General features: G+C 41.3%; 1 protein-coding gene across 1 annotated transcript in view; it reads left to right on the plus strand.

Annotated features, from left to right (window-relative positions):
• The window catches only part of LOC117398426 (uncharacterized), a 33,537-nt gene that overhangs the window by 12,566 nt on the left and 3,198 nt on the right, over positions 1-17,773 (plus strand). Inside the window, exon 3 of the mRNA XM_059011998.1 lies at positions 14,881-15,012. Within this exon, the coding sequence (XP_058867981.1) occupies positions 14,881-15,012 (132 nt within the window). The remainder of the gene's footprint in view (positions 1-14,880; positions 15,013-17,773) is intronic.

Here is a 17,773-nt window from a genome sequence, read left to right on the forward strand (position 1 = left end):
TAGAAAAATGCATCAGCCGTTTAAAGGGGTGATATCAAACACAAAAGAACAAGTTAGGAGAAGCAATTAGGCCAATCTTGTCAAGCATCAAGCAAATAGGCACACTTGGAAAGGTGCTGGGGTTCAAGATTCACACAATTCTTGCTTCTAACTTGGCGCCTTTTTTTGATCGCTTCGCTCCACTTTATCGCTCCACTTGAAATGCTCTTTGTATGACTTGAAATGACTGAGACACACACACACACACACTGAGACACACACACTAAGACACGCTAACTGAGATATACACACATTCACACACACGCTGAGGCACACACACAAAAACTGACATACACACACACTGAGACACACACACACACACTGAGACACACTGAGACACACACACACACACAGGCACACAGACACCGAGACACACATACACTGAGAAACACACACACTACAACACAACAATCTCAGTGTGTGTGAGTGTGTCTCAGTGTGTCTGTGTGTGTCTCAGTGTGTGCATGTGTGTGTCAGTGTGTGTGTCTCAGTCACTTCAAGTCATACAAAGAGCATTTCAAGTGGTTTGAACTTGCAACATGATGTTCTTGAAGAGCACACGACCTTATCTCGCTGCGCCACTGTGCATTTCAAGTGGAGCGATAAAGTGGAGCGAAGCGATCAAAAAAAGGCGCCAAGTTAGAAGCAAGAATTGTGTGAATCTTGGGCCCCAGCACCTTTCCAAGTGTGCCTATTTGCTTGATGCTTGACAAGATTGGCCTAATTGCTTCTCCTAACTTGTTCTTTTGTGTTTGATATCACCCCTTTAAACGGCTGGTGCGTTTTTCTAACTTGTTTGTTTTTTTACATTGACAATGTTCTTGTTATAGATTATTTTTATACAGCAAAGACAAACCACAAGTGTTGAAACTGCAACAAGCTAAACAATTATCATTATTATTATTATTATTATTATTATTATTATTATTATTATTGTTATTTATTTTAGTACAACAGCAGTGTCCCCCACTTGGGATTAAACCCACAACCCTCGGGTCAAGAGTCCAGAGCCCTAACCACTTCTCCACACTGCTGACCATGCTGGGCTTCAACAAAAGACTAGTTTTCTGCTCAAGGGCCAGATCATTTGTGTGTGTGTGTGAGCGTGTGTGTGTGTGTGTGTGCGCGTGTGAGTGTGTGTGATTGTGTGAGTGTGTGTGTATGCGTGTGTCTGTGTGTGTGAGTGTGTCTGTCTGCATGTGTGTATGTGTGTGTGTGTCTGTCTGTGTGTGTGTGTGTGTGTGTGTGTGAGTGTGTGTGTGTGTGTGCTCGCGCACGTGTGTGTGAGCATGCTTGCGTGCGTGTCATATATAATTTAGAGTGTGACAATGTTGCCGAATTTGTCATTCAAACTTGTTTTGTTTTAATCACTTTTGTCTGCTTGTTACTTTTTTAAGCCAACACATTTAAATTACCCTAGTCTGTTACATTTTAAAAGATTGTTTTAAACGTTACAATGTAAATGTTGACTCAGTAGCTACCATTAAATGTTTCAACCTTGGTGACTTTCTTTGATGTGCTATTAATTTTAGGCAGCTTGCAAAATATATATATATATATATATATATATATATATATATATATATATATATATATATATATATTTCAGTTTTTTTATTTTTCTGAAAAAATATTTCCCAACATAAAACCAATGTCACCTTACAATAATTGATTTTGTTTCAGTGTTTTAAAATAAAATATCAAACAGAACGAAATTTCAATGTACCATTTGTAATTCAGTAATATGAGAGAATTGGTCAGGGGTCTGAATACTTTTGCAAGGCACTGTGTGTGTGTGTGTGTGTATATATATATATATATATATATCTATGCATTTGTTTAAATCATTTATTTATTTCTACCAAATAAATTATTCCTTTATTTATTTTTAATTAAATGAGGAACTACAATTTATCAGAGTTCAGAGATTTAGACAAGGAAGCTACATGCCACTCTTGTGTGCAGTTCCATTCTATGGTATCTACCCTAACAAACTGGAAACTACAAATTTTCAAACAGGAAATCGAAGCTGGTCAGGCTTGGATGTTAGCTTAAAAAAAGAATGCATTTCAACAACTGTGTAGTGGTGCAGCGGGCTAAGGTCGTGTGCTCTTCAAGAACATCATATTGCGAGTTTAAACCACGGTATTCCCCCCCCCCCCCCTCCTCCTGCGAAATGTGCTGTTTTAAAACATAAATAAATGGTTTAATATAAATGGTGTGGATATCAAACTGCTTGCATTCCCTGCTTGACCAACATGTGGAATCACATGATTGGTAGATGTCCAGTTATTTAGCTTTTCTGTTTGAATAGTCGCTACACACCCTTAAAGTAGACGGAAGAGGAGGAAGAAGGAGAAGAAGAATTTTAGCTTAGTTTGACGACTTATATCTCATTGTGTATAAGAGGTATGTACGTTTTTTTCACATTTGAGGTAAGAAAGTTTCAGACTTTTGATACTGGTACAGATGGTAATTCTAAGTGATTTAGTTTTGCCGCTGCAACATGGTGAAAACAGCTAAACTCTTTGAGCTGTATAGAGACTCTCGGTCGTTTCAAACAAGTTTTTCTAACTTGAACGAGGAACTACCGTTCCTCTCAATATAATTTGGTTACAGTTGTTTTTATGAAAATAGAGCTCATGTTTTGCTTTTAGTCATGTACCACACGACACACCTCTATTGCAAAATAACAGAATCATTTTACCCTTATGAATCACAATTAATAGACTAATAGATAATTGTGCTGCCAGTGTAACAGGCAGTGTTGTGTGATGAACTGCCATTATGGATTGTCACCTTGTTACAAAAAGGATATTGCTGCTCTAGAAAGAGTGCAAAGAAGAGAGACCAGAATTATCCCGGGTTTAAAAGGCATGTCGTATGCAGACAGGCTAAAAGAATTGAATCTATTCAGTCTTGAACAAAGAAGACTACGCGGCGATCTGATTCAAACATTCAAAATCCTAAAAGGTATTGACAATGTCGACCCAGGGGACTTTTTCGACCTGAAAAAAGAAACAAGGACCAGGGGTCACAAATGGAGATTAGATAAAGGGGCATTCAGAACAGAAAATAGGAGACACTTTTTTACACAGAGAATTGTGAAGGTCTGGAACCAACTCCCCAGTAATGTTGTTGAAGCTGACACCCTGGGATCCTTCAAGAAGCTGCTTGATGAGATTCTGGGAGCAATAAGCTACTAATAACCAAACGAGCAAGATGGGCCAAATGGCCTCCTCTCATTTGTAAACTTTCTTATGTTCTTATGTTCTAAATAAAAACTTTACATTAGTTTTCTATGATCAAAGTAGAAAAAGGTCTGTTTTCTATGATCAAAGTATTTATTAAAATTTCATTACCTGGTGATTGTAGGTTGGCAGTGTCTGCCCAGCCTTCTTCCTGTTACACTTATCACACCCATTATTGAACTGAATTCACAACTCAAGTCTGCTTTCTTCTCTTCACTATGAACACTGGAATCAGTATGAATGCTGAACTACAGCTACAGATCTGTCAGTTTCCTAAACCCCATGCGTGTGTCCAAGTTAATGAAGGATTATTATCATGTGACATTGTCTTGCTTTGTTTTTAATCTTCCCTCACCTTTACAATCATTCACAGGGTTCTTATTGAAATGACTCAAATCTTGTGTTTGTATTATTTGGTAAGTCTGTGTTAAGGTGCTTTGACGATGAGTTCAGAAGCTGCCTGTCATATACATATTTAATATAGGCTAGATTAGAGTGTATTTATATTATTATATACACCAGCACCAAGTAGTGCACAGCAGTGTGTTACTAACAAAACAAGAGAAGGAAACCTGATCAAAAGTGTCCGATCACTAGATGGCGCTGTCTCTTACTTCTCCATGTGTTAGCACATGTTACATGTATGTATGGCAGGCACCTATAACTGATGAGCATGGTATAACAATGGTAAAAGCATTGGAAACAGCAACATGACTGTGGTGCTTTTATAAGGGTCTAGTCCCTGACTGTCTCTTTTGTGTTTTTCAGTGCTGACTGTAGTGAGCTGCTCCAGACAGTATGAAGGTAAGAGAACAGTTTACAATGTGAACACATTTTAAAAACAGGATTTACAATTCATGGTTGAAAAGCATGAAGCTCGTTTGAGAAATGACACTTTTCATGTTAGGTGTGTGTATTGAAAATAGGCTGTGGCAATGCAGTCACAAAGTGAAGAGACTGGTAAAGATTCTCATCCTGCTTCCTGATCATCTATAAAAAACACACTTTTTAAATAAGCTTTCCCTTTCTTCTGTCCAATATAACAATTTAATAAAACAAAGAATAACTCGAGCAAACACTAGCCATTACAGTGCCATACTGTCCTTCACCGAGAGGCTATGTGTGGTATTGCTGGAAAGCTTTTCAATAAGAATATTACATTGGCTGACTGCTAATCAAGGTTTTAAAATCCAGATTCTTACATTATTATAGCATGATTATCAGTGGTTCCCCTTTTCTTCTTGTGTTCTTCTTAGTTCTGAACCCAGGACCAGAGGACACAGTTCTTTACAGTGGTGAGGGTATGGAATGGGTTACCGAGTCTTGTTGGTGATGCTGAATCTTTGGGATCCTTTAAGACCTGACTTTATAAAAGCTACTACACTGTAAAAACAAGTTGAGTTTACTGAACAAAACTGAGGAAAGCCAGTGAATAATGTTGTGAACTCAATAACACTAAGTTAGTACATCTTAACCAAAGCAATGTAATTCAATTTCTGCAACTTGAATAATGTGAGCTTCGGTAAATTCTTACGTGAATACATTAACTTTAATCACATTTTATTAGAAAAAAATGACTCCAAGGTGCCTGCTATGTTAATAAGAAAGTGGATTTTATAGTAGTTCAAACAGGGAATCACTATGAGCTTGGATTGATCATTGTGAGCATGCAGACCTCATTAAATATCACTGTGAGCTTGGATTGATCATTGTGTGTGAGCATGCTGACCTCATTAAATATCACTGTGAGCTTGGATTGATCATTGTGTGTGAGCATGCAGACCTCATTAAATATCACTGTGAGCTTGGATTGATCATTGTGTGTGAGCATGCTGACCTCATTAAATATCACTGTGAGCTTGGATTGATCATTGTGAGCATGCAGACCTCATTAAATATCACTGTGAGCTTGGATTGATCATTGTGTGTGAGCATGCTGACCTCATTAAATATCACTGTGAGCTTGGATTGATCATTGTGAGCATGCAGACCTCATTAAATATCACTGTGAGCTTGGATTGATCATTGTGTGTGAGCATGCAGACCTCATTAAATATCACTGTGAGCTTGGATTGATCATTGTGTGTGCTCAGCATGCAGACCTCATTAAATATCACTGTGAGCTTGGATTGATCATTGTGTGTGTGAGCATGCAGACCTCATTAAATATCACTGTGAGCTTGGATTGATCATTGTGAACATGCAGACCTCATTAAATATCACTGTGAGCTTGGATTGATCATTGTGTGTGAGCATGCTGACCTCATTAAATATCACTGTGAGCTTGGATTGATCGTTGTGTGTGAGCATGCAGACCTCATTAAATATCACTGTGAGCTTGGATTGATCATTGTGTGTGAGCATGCTGACCTCATTAAATATCACTGTGAGCTTGGATTGATCATTGTGTGTGAGCATGCTGACCTCATTAAATATCACTGAGCTTGGATTGATCATTGTGTGTGAGCATGCTGACCTCATTAAATATCACTGTGAGCTTGGATTGATCATTGTGAGCATGCAGACCTCATTAAATATCACTGTGAGCTTGGATTGATCATTGTGTGTGAGCATGCAGACCTCATTAAATATCACTGTGAGCTTGGATTGATCATTGTGAGCATGCAGACCTCATTAAATATAACTGTGAGCTTGGATTGATCATTGTGTGTGAGCATGCTGACCTCATTAAATATCACTGTGAGCTTGGATTGATCATTGTGAGCATGCAGACCTCATTAAATATCACTGTGAGCTTGGATTGATCATTGTGTGTGAGCATGCTGACCTCATTAAATATCACTGTGAGCTTGGATTGATCATTGTGTGTGAGCATGCAGACCTCATTAAATATCACTGTGAGCTTGGATTGATCATTGTGTGTGAGCATGCAGACCTCATTAAATATCACTGTGAGCTTGGATTGATCATTGTGTGTGAGCATGCAGACCTCATTAAATATCACTGTGAGCTTGGATTGATCATTGTGTGTGAGCATGCTGACCTCATTAAATATCACTGTGAGCTTGGATTGATCATTGTGTGTGAGCATGCAGACCTCATTAAATATCACTGTGAGCTTGGATTGATCATTGTGTGTGCTCAGCATGCAGACCTCATTAAATATCACTGAGCTTGGATTGATCATTGTGTGTGTGAGCATGCAGACCTCATTAAATATCTCTGCGAGCTTGGATTGATCATTATGTGTGTGCGCATGCAGACCTCATTAAATATCACTGTGAGCTTGGATTGATCATTGTGTGTGAGCATGCAGACCTCATTAAATATCACTGTGAGCTTGGATTGATCATTGTGTGTGCTCAGCATGCAGACCTCATTAAATATCACTGTGAGCTTGGATTGATCATTGTGTGTGAGCATGCTGACCTCATTAAATATCACTGTGAGCTTAGATTGATCATTGTGAACATGCAGACCTCATTAAATATCACTGTGAGCTTGGATTGATCATTGTGTGTGAGCATGCAGACCTCATTAAATATCACTGTGAGCTTGGATTGATCATTGTGAGCATGCAGACCTCATTAAATATCACTGTGAGCTTGGATTGATCATTGTGTGTGAGCATGCTGACCTCATTAAATATCACTGTGAGCTTGGATTGATCATTGTGAGCATGCAGACCTCATTAAATATCACTGTGAGCTTGGATTGATCATTGTGTGTGAGCATGCAGACCTCATTAAATATCACTGTGAGCTTGGATTGATCATTGTGAGCATGCAGACCTCATTAAATATAACTGTGAGCTTGGATTGATCATTGTGTGTGAGCATGCTGACCTCATTAAATATCACTGTGAGCTTGGATTGATCATTGTGAGCATGCAGACCTCATTAAATATCACTGTGAGCTTGGATTGATCATTGTGTGTGAGCATGCTGACCTCATTAAATATCACTGTGAGCTTGGATTGATCATTGTGTGTGAGCATGCAGACCTCATTAAATATCACTGTGAGCTTGGATTGATCATTGTGTGTGAGCATGCAGACCTCATTAAATATCACTGTGAGCTTGGATTGATCATTGTGTGTGAGCATGCAGACCTCATTAAATATCACTGTGAGCTTGGATTGATCATTGTGTGTGAGCATGCTGACCTCATTAAATATCACTGTGAGCTTGGATTGATCATTGTGTGTGAGCATGCAGACCTCATTAAATATCACTGTGAGCTTGGATTGATCATTGTGTGTGCTCAGCATGCAGACCTCATTAAATATCACTGAGCTTGGATTGATCATTGTGTGTGTGAGCATGCAGACCTCATTAAATATCACTGTGAGCTTGGATTGATCATTGTGTGTGCGCATGCAGACCTCATTAAATATCACTGTGAGCTTGGATTGATCATTGTGTGTGAGCATGCAGACCTCATTAAATATCACTGTGAGCTTGGATTGATCATTGTGTGTGCTCAGCATGCAGACCTCATTAAATATCACTGTGAGCTTGGATTGATCATTGTGTGTGAGCATGCTGACCTCATTAAATATCACTGTGAGCTTAGATTGATCATTGTGAACATGCAGACCTCATTAAATATCACTGTGAGCTTGGATTGATCATTGTGTGTGAGCATGCAGACCTCATTAAATATCACTGTGAGCTTGGATTGATCATTGTGAGCATGCAGACCTCATTAAATATCACTGTGAGCTTGGATTGATCATTGTGTGTGAGCATGCTGACCTCATTAAATATCACTGTGAGCTTGGATTGATCATTGTGAGCATGCAGACCTCATTAAATATCACTGTGAGCTTGGATTGATCATTGTGTGTGAGCATGCTGACCTCATTAAATATCACTGTGAGCTTGGATTGATCATTGTGTGTGTGCGCATGCTGACCTCATTAAATATCACTGTGAGCTTGGATTGATCATTGTGTGTGAGCATGCAGACCTCATTAAATATCACTGTGAGCTTGGATTGATCATTGTGTGTGAGCATGCAGACCTCATTAAATATCACTGTGAGCTTGGATTGATCATTGTGTGTGAGCATGCTGACCTCATTAAATATCACTGTGAGCTTGGATTGATCATTGTGAGCATGCAGACCTCATTAAATATCACTGTGAGCTTGGATTGATCATTGTGTGTGAGCATGCTGACCTCATTAAATATCACTGTGAGCTTGGATTGATCATTGTGTGTGAGCATGCAGACCTCATTAAATATCACTGTGAGCTTGGATTGATCATTGTGTGTGAGCATGCTGACCTCATTAAATATCACTGTGAGCTTGGATTGATCATTGTGTGTGAGCATGCAGACCTCATTAAATATCACTGTGAGCTTGGATTGATCATTGTGTGTGCTCAGCATGCAGACCTAATTAAATATCACTGTGAGCTTGGATTGATCATTGTGTGTGTGAGCATGCAGACCTCATTAAATATCTCTGCGAGCTTGGATTGATCATTGTGCGCATGCAGACCTCATTAAATATCACTGTGAGCTTGGATTGATCATTGTGTGTGAGCATGCAGACCTCATTAAATATCACTGTGAGCTTGGATTGATCATTGTGTGTGCTCAGCATGCAGACCTCATTAAATATCACTGTGAGCTTGGATTGATCATTGTGTGTGAGCATGCTGACCTCATTAAATATCACTGTGAGCTTGGATTGATCATTGTGAACATGCAGACCTCATTAAATATCACTGTGAGCTTGGATTGATCATTGTGTGTGAGCATGCAGACCTCATTAAATATCACTGTGAGCTTGGATTGATCATTGTGTGTGAGCATGCTGACCTCATTAAATATCACTGTGAGCTTGGATTGATCATTGTGTGTGAGCATGCTGACCTTATTAAATATCACTGTGAGCTTGGATTGATCATTGTGAGCATGCAGACCTCATTAAATATCACTGTGAGCTTGGATTGATCATTGTGTGTGAGCATGCAGACCTCATTAAATATCACTGTGAGCTTGGATTGATCATTGTGAGCATGCAGACCTCATTAAATATCACTGTGAGCTTGGATTGATCATTGTGTGTGAGCATGCTGACCTCATTAAATATCACTGTGAGCTTGGATTGATCATTGTGTGTGTGCGCATGCAGACCTCATTAAATATCACTGAGCTTGGATTGATCATTGTGTGTGTGAGCATGCTGACCTCATTAAATATCACTGTGAGCTTGGTTTGATCATTGTGAGCATGCAGACCTCATTAAATATCACTGTGAGCTTGGATTGATCATTGTGTGTGAGCATGCTGACCTCATTAAATATCACTGTGAGCTTGGATTGATCATTGTGTGTGTGCGCATGCAGACCTCATTAAATATCACTGTGAGCTTGGATTGATCATTGTGAGCATGCAGACCTCATTAAATATCACTGTGAGCTTGGATTGATCATTGTGTGTGTGCGCATGCAGACCTCATTAAATATCACTGTGAGCTTGGATTGATCATTGTGTGTGTGCGCATGCAGACCTCATTAAATATCACTGTGAGCTTGGATTGATCATTGTGTGTGTGCGCATGCAGACCTCATTAAATATCACTGTGAGCTTGGATTGATCATTGTGTGTGTGCGCATGCAGACCTCATTAAATATCACTGTGAGCTTGGATTGATCATTGTGTGTGAGCATGCAGACCTCATTAAATATCACTGTGAGCTTGGATTGATCATTGTGTGTGCTCAGCATGCTGACCTCATTAAATATCACTGTGAGCTTGGATTGATCATTGTGTGTGAGCATGCAGACCTCATTAAATATCACTGTGAGCTTGGATTGATCATTGTGAGCATGCAGACCTCATTAAATATCACTGTGAGCTTGGATTGATCATTGTGTGTGAGCATGCTGATCTCATTAAATATCACTGTGAGCTTGGATTGATCATTGTGAGCATGCAGACCTCATTAAATATCACTGTGAGCTTGGATTGATCATTGTGTGTGAGCATGCTGACCTCATTAAATATCACTGTGAGCTTGGATTGATCATTGTGTGTGTGAGCATCGAGACCTCATTAAATATCACTGTGAGCTTGGATTGATCATTGTGTGTGTGCGCATGCAGACCTCATTAAATATCACTGTGAGCTTGGATTGATCATTGTGTGTGAGCATGCAGACCTCATTAAATATCACTGTGAGCTTGGATTGATCATTGTGTGTGAGCATGCAGACCTCATTAAATATCACTGTGAGCTTGGATTGATCATTGTGTGTGAGCATGCTGACCTCATTAAATATCACTGTGAGCTTGGATTGATCATTGTGAGCATGCAGACCTCATTAAATATCACTGTGAGCTTGGATTGATCATTGTGTGTGAGCATGCAGACCTCATTAAATATCACTGTGAGCTTGGATTGATCATTGTGAGCATGCAGACCTCATTAAATATCACTGTGAGCTTGGATTGATCATTGTGTGTGTGCGCATGCAGACCTCATTAAATATCACTGTGAGCTTGGATTGATCATTGTGTGTGTGCGCATGCAGACCTCATTAAATATCACTGTGAGCTTGGATTGATCATTGTGTGTGTGCGCATGCAGACCTCATTAAATATCACTGTGAGCTTGGATTGATCATTGTGTGTGTGCGCATGCAGACCTCATTAAATATCACTGTGAGCTTGGATTGATCATTGTGTGTGAGCATGCAGACCTCATTAAATATCACTGTGAGCTTGGATTGATCATTGTGTGTGCTCAGCATGCTGACCTCATTAAATATCACTGTGAGCTTGGATTGATCATTGTGTGTGAGCATGCAGACCTCATTAAATATCACTGTGAGCTTGGATTGATCATTGTGAGCATGCAGACCTCATTAAATATCACTGTGAGCTTGGATTGATCATTGTGTGTGAGCATGCTGATCTCATTAAATATCACTGTGAGCTTGGATTGATCATTGTGAGCATGCAGACCTCATTAAATATCACTGTGAGCTTGGATTGATCATTGTGTGTGAGCATGCTGACCTCATTAAATATCACTGTGAGCTTGGATTGATCATTGTGTGTGTGAGCATCGAGACCTCATTAAATATCACTGTGAGCTTGGATTGATCATTGTGTGTGTGCGCATGCAGACCTCATTAAATATCACTGTGAGCTTGGATTGATCATTGTGTGTGAGCATGCAGACCTCATTAAATATCACTGTGAGCTTGGATTGATCATTGTGTGTGAGCATGCAGACCTCATTAAATATCACTGTGAGCTTGGATTGATCATTGTGTGTGAGCATGCTGACCTCATTAAATATCACTGTGAGCTTGGATTGATCATTGTGAGCATGCAGACCTCATTAAATATCACTGTGAGCTTGGATTGATCATTGTGTGTGAGCATGCAGACCTCATTAAATATCACTGTGAGCTTGGATTGATCATTGTGTGTGAGCATGCTGACCTCATTAAATATCACTGTGAGCTTGGATTGATCATTGTGTGTGCTCAGCATGCAGACCTCATTAAATATCACTGTGAGCTTGGATTGATCATTGTGTGTGAGCATGCAGACCTCATTAAATATCACTGTGAGCTTGGATTGATCATTGTGTGTGAGCATGCTGACCTCATTAAATATCACTGTGAGCTTGGATTGATCATTGTGTGTGAGCATGCTGACCTCATTAAATATCACTGTGAGCTTGGATTGATCATTGTGTGTGAGCATGCTGACCTCATTAAATATCACTGTGAGCTTGGATTGATCATTGTGTGTGAGCATGCTGACCTCATTAAATATCACTGTGAGCTTGGATTGATCATTGTGTGTGAGCATGCAGACCTCATTAAATATCACTGTGAGCTTGGATTGATCATTGTGTGTGAGCATGCAGACCTCATTAAATATCACTGTGAGCTTGGATTGATCATTGTGTGTGATCATGCAGACCTCATTAAATATCACTGTGAGCTTGGATTGATCATTGTGTGTGAGCATGCTGACCTCATTAAATATCACTGTGAGCTTGGATTGATCATTGTGTGTGAGCATGCTGACCTCATAAAATGGAGAACTCCTGCAATTATGGTGACAAAAGTACAAATATAAAAACATGCAGTTCATCCCTATTCCGAGTGCAGACCTGCAAAACTCAAAGATCTTGACGGTACAACAAACCTCAAACAACAAATACACAGATTCCCAGGATCCTCAATCTGAACCAGGATTTGCATATCAGGCCTGGGTACCTATTGGTCAGTGTATTACATTAATTTAAGTTTGGTCAACTGAGCTACATTAAGTTTGAGTTCTATTTCACTATTTAACTGCTTCTTGAATAAATATATTTCAAACAACACAGTAATGAACTGAACTCATTTTAAATGAGTAAGAACAATTGTTAGGGTTTCCAGTGACCAGACAGGCAGTGATTTTCTCATGTTCTTTTGTAGAAGAGTGTGGAAGGGTGGTGGGCAATTCACTGACACACACGGGAGACAGAAGGTTTTATTTGAAACACCGCACGGGTGCCCAGTTTTATTTTGGTAACTTTTCTTTATTTTTTATTATTTGTCACCTGATGGCGCTTGTGCTGCAACTCCCCTTACACCACCGATGATAAACAGGGGTTGCACACGTATCCGTCAGCACGCGCAGCTGCTCTGAAGTAATAATGAAAACCAAAAGGCAAAATAAAAATAGAAAATAAAACACAGTAATAAAACTACAAAATAAAGGTGCTGCGTACAAGGTGCCCCCACTGCCGCTAAGCCGGTCAGCTCAGGTCTCTGATCTACGCTCAGCTATTATTTATACACCCTGTATAACTACACACGTCCACTCGGGTATGTCATTTTTTCTTTAATTCTTGGTTTATTTGTTTAAGGCAGACTGTCTCCCTCAGCCGTGCTTGCCTAGTCTTTGTTTACACTGGCGTCTTCCACCAGCATCACTGGGTATCCTCTCTCCGGCCACCCGAATGCATAACCAAGCAAGCAATCCCCCAAGGCCAACCTCTCAGCCACTCAGAGAGAGGGAAAGCCAACACACCCTCTTCCCCACCTCTCCGTGTCATCACCATGACTGACAGGCGGATCTTACGAGGCTGCTGCCCTCTTCCTGCAGAACCACGCATGCGCCAGACAGTCAGCATAGACCTCCGCGCGTTACAAAGAGCTTGTAGTGTTTCTAGTCTCTTAGACTTCAATTTGGACCATGCAGATATTTCAAAGACATCACTACAGATAATGTTTCTGCTGTTCCTGTACTTCATGTGTTGTAGTCAGAACTCACATTAATGTAAAAAACAGGGGAGGAGCCAAGCATTCCCATCACAATAAAAGAGCTGCCCCAGACTACACTCACCCTGGAGCATCCATTCCCAGAGATATTCACCGGGGAGGTGTGGGGTTGAGGGGGGTTCTGCTGGCTGGAAATATCTCTGGTACAAAGACAGTGAGGACACTCCAGTGCTCCAGACTGCAGGACGCAGTATAACTGGTGACAGCTACACAATCACTGCAGCTGCTGTATCTGACCAGGGCCAGTACTGCTGTCGAGGACAAAGAAAAAATCGACCAAGTTCCTCTCAGCTCAGTAATCCTGTTACACTGACTGTGTCTGGTGAGTTTATCAACACAGCTGCTACTGTAAACTGGACTAATTGCTGCCCGATTGACCACAGACCCCCACTTTACATGTTTTGTGTTCAAGGTCATAATCATATTGAGAGAGATTCCTTGTGAATTATTTTCAATCAAAACTCACAAGTAGAGCCTGCAATGGGTCACATTGCTGCTATTCCTACTGTATCACAAGTAGAGCCTGCAATGGGTCACCCTGCTGCTATTCCTACTGTATCACAAGTAGAGCCTGCAATGGATCACACTGCTGCTATTCCTACTGTATCACAAGTAGAGCCTGCAATGGATCACACTGCTGCTATTCCTACTGTATCACAAGTAGAGCCTGCAATGGGTCACACTGCTGCTATTCCTACTGTATCACAAGTAGAGCCTGCAATGGGTCACACTGCTGCTATTCCTACTGTATCACAAGCAGAGCCTGCAATGGGTCACACTGCTGCTATTCCTACTGTATCACAAGCAGAGCCTGCAATGGGTCACACTGCTGCTATTCCTACTGTATCACAAGTAGAGCCTGCAATGGGTCACACTGCTGCTATTCCTACTGTATCACAAGTAGAGCCTGCAATGGGTCACACTGCTGCTATTCCTCCTGTATCACAAGTAGAGCCTGCAATGGGTCACACTGCTGCTATTCCTACTGTATCACAAGTAGAGCCTGCAATGGGTCACACTGCTGCTATTCCTACTGTATCACAAGTAGAGCCTGCAATGGGTCACACTGCTGCTATTCCTCCTGTATCACAAGTAGAGCCTGCAATGGCTCACACTGCTGCTATTCCTACTGTATCACAAGTAGAGCCTGCAATGGGTCACCCTGCTGCTATTCCTACTGTATCACAAGTAGAGCCTGCAATGGGTCACACTGCTGCTATTCCTACTGTATCACTGCAGAGATGCTGCTGGGGGACTGGAATCTCTCTCCTAACTGATTGTAGGGGAATGTGTCCTAATCCTATCCTGTTCTCTGTTTCAGAGGGCTGTCCCAAGGCTGTCCTGACCCTGCAGCCTACCTGGGCACAGATATTCCCAGAAGAGATAGTCACCCTGAGCTGTGAGGTGGAGGGGGGCTCTGCTGGCTGGAGGTTTAAACAGCACAGAGATGGACGTGAAGAGGCAGGGTGCAGTGATCTATACAGGAGAAGAAATGGGGAGTGTACTGGTGTGGAGTGTACTGGTGTGAGTCTGCATCAGGACAGGAGCGCAGTAATGCTGTCAACCTAACTGTGTCATGTAAGTCATTTACATTCTAGATAATATTCAGACACACTGTTGAGTAATCCTGCACTCGGATCAGTATGAATTGTTGCTGTTTTCAAGTAACAGCTGAGCAAATGGTCATTTTGAAATAGGCTTCAAATGACTGTTGCTGGATTGTGTTTTCTCTGCAATTATCCAGATCCCAGGTGTTGGGCATCTAACAGTGTGTCTTACACAAAGAACCGTGTGTTTGAAAGATTCCATATGAGCTCCTACAAAGTGACAGACCCTGTTATAGGATTTGATATTCTTGTCTTATGTTCAGTCCTTTGGGGTTCAAAGAGCCTTAAATATAAATCAAGGGGTATCTACACTTGGGGGAAAATAGTTTCCTACAATAGTCTTTCTTAACGTTGTGTCTATATAGCTCATAATAGGGAATAATACATTATAACATTATGAGATAAAAAAGCATTGTAATCATGTTTGTGTGTGTGACGAAGTGCCCGCCCCTGTGTGTATTTTCTGTTATATGTTGCGTGTGGTGTGTTAAATGTTGGTGTATAGTCATTGGTACACGGGATATAAACGGGTCTGTGTAACACGAGTGTTTAAAATGTATATTTGTATTTAGGCACGAGGATGGCACAGCACTTCACGTGCAAGTAATATGTAATATGTGAGCACGGGGAATTGCACTTTATTGATTCACGTGCAGTTGTACCGCGACTCCAATTGAATGATTGATTAGCAGTCGAGTCTCGGTACAACTGCATAAAAGCAGCATGTTTTCACTCACTCGGGGTTGGGTGTTCGAGAGTGGAGAACGGGAGAGAGAGAGGAGTTAAAATAAGTAATAATAATAGTGTTTTGTACTCACCGTGTTTGTTTGTCTCCGTGCACCGTTTGTGTTAGTTCGTTTTGTTTGTCTGTTTATTTTGGCTACAAGTGCCGTGTCCTGTTTTGTGTTTAAAACCTTTTATTTTCTGTTCTGTTTAATTATTAAATGCTGAGCGCGATTATGCGCTCAGCTTCACCAAAACCCCAAGTCTCTGTTGTTTTATTTCCTGGATCTGGTCTGACGCCACCCACTCCGGCCGTCTTTGTGACAGTGTGTAAAACTGCAGCCTCCTCAATCCTGACCCGTCTCTCAGCCCTGCTGATCTGAACTCTTTCTGTCTTTTCAGATCAATGGGTGATCCTGCAGACTCCTCAATCCTGACCCGTCTCTCAGCCCTGCTGATCTGAACTCTTTCTGTCTTTTCAGATCAATGGGTGATCCTGCAGACTCCTCCATCCTGACCCGTCTCTCAGCCCTGCTGATCTGAACTCTTTCTGTCTTTTCAGATCAATGGGTGATCCTGCAGCCTCCTCAATCCTGACCCGTCTCTCAGCCCTGCTGATCTGAACTCTTTCTGTCTTTTCAGATGGACGAGTGATCCTGCAGACTCCCCCCCAGCCTGTGTTTGAGGGAGACTCTCTGACTCTGAGGTGTCTTATCCGCGATGGTTATAAAGCTGCCAGCGTTATATTTTATAAATATAATAGAGAGTTACAGTCCCGGGCTGACACAGAGCTGAGTGTGGATCGTGTTTCAAAGAGTGACGAGGGGTTCTACAAGTGCAAAGCATGGTGGTGGTGGAACTCCTCCCCTTACTCTAGTGACTCTGCAGAGGTGCGGGTGTCAGTGAGAGGTAGGTTCATTCTAACAGAGAGAGTCCTCACCCCCTTCTCTGTCTGTAATGTCTCACAGATACATTCACACTGGAGTCTATTCCAGCTGTGTTAATGTGACTCTGCAGAGGTGTGGGTGTCAGTGAGAGGTAGGTTCATTCTAACAGAGAGAGTCCTCACCCCCTTCTCTGTCTGTAATGTCTCACAGATACATTCACACTGGAGTCTATTCCAGCTGTGTTAATGTGACTCTGCAGAGGTGCGGGTGTCAGTGAGAGGTAGGTTCATTCTAACAGAGAGAGTCCTCACCCCCTTCTCTGTCTGTAATGTCTCACAGATACATTCACACTGGAGTCTATTCCAGCTGTGTTAACACAGTGATCCTGTGACACTGGCTGTGTCTGGTGCGTTTATTAACACAGTGATCCTGTTACACAGACTGTGTCTGGTGAGTTTATTAACACAGCGATCCTGTTACACAGACTGTGTCTGGTGGGTTTATTAACACAGTGATCCTGTTACACTGACTGTGTCTGGTGAGTTTATTAACACAGTGATCCTGTTACACTGGCAGGGTCTGGTGAGTTTATTAACACAGTGATCCTGTGACACTGGCTGTGTCTGGTGCGTTTATTAACACAGTGATCCTGTTACACTGGCAGGGTCTGGTGAGTTTATTAACACAGTGATCCTGTTACACTGACTGTGTCTGGTGAGTTTATTAACCCAGCTGAATACAGAGCAGTGCTCTAAATACAGACCCCTCACAGACAGCATGTTGACCACAGTCCTCTCCTCTCAGGGCTGCTGTTACATTAACTGTAATGGAAATTCACTGTAGATGCCCAAGGGATGGAAGTAGCTTAACTCTAAAATGCTTTTTATTACTAAGATAGGGGTACAGAATTACCCAGGACCGAAGTATAAATATAATAATTCTGTATCGGCTGCTTTAATAGGAAATGATTCTATTCATTCAGTCCTGTGGATTTCTG

This window comes from Acipenser ruthenus, chromosome 43, assembly GCF_902713425.1.
Source record: "Acipenser ruthenus chromosome 43, fAciRut3.2 maternal haplotype, whole genome shotgun sequence".
NCBI lineage: Eukaryota > Metazoa > Chordata > Actinopteri > Acipenseriformes > Acipenseridae > Acipenser > Acipenser ruthenus.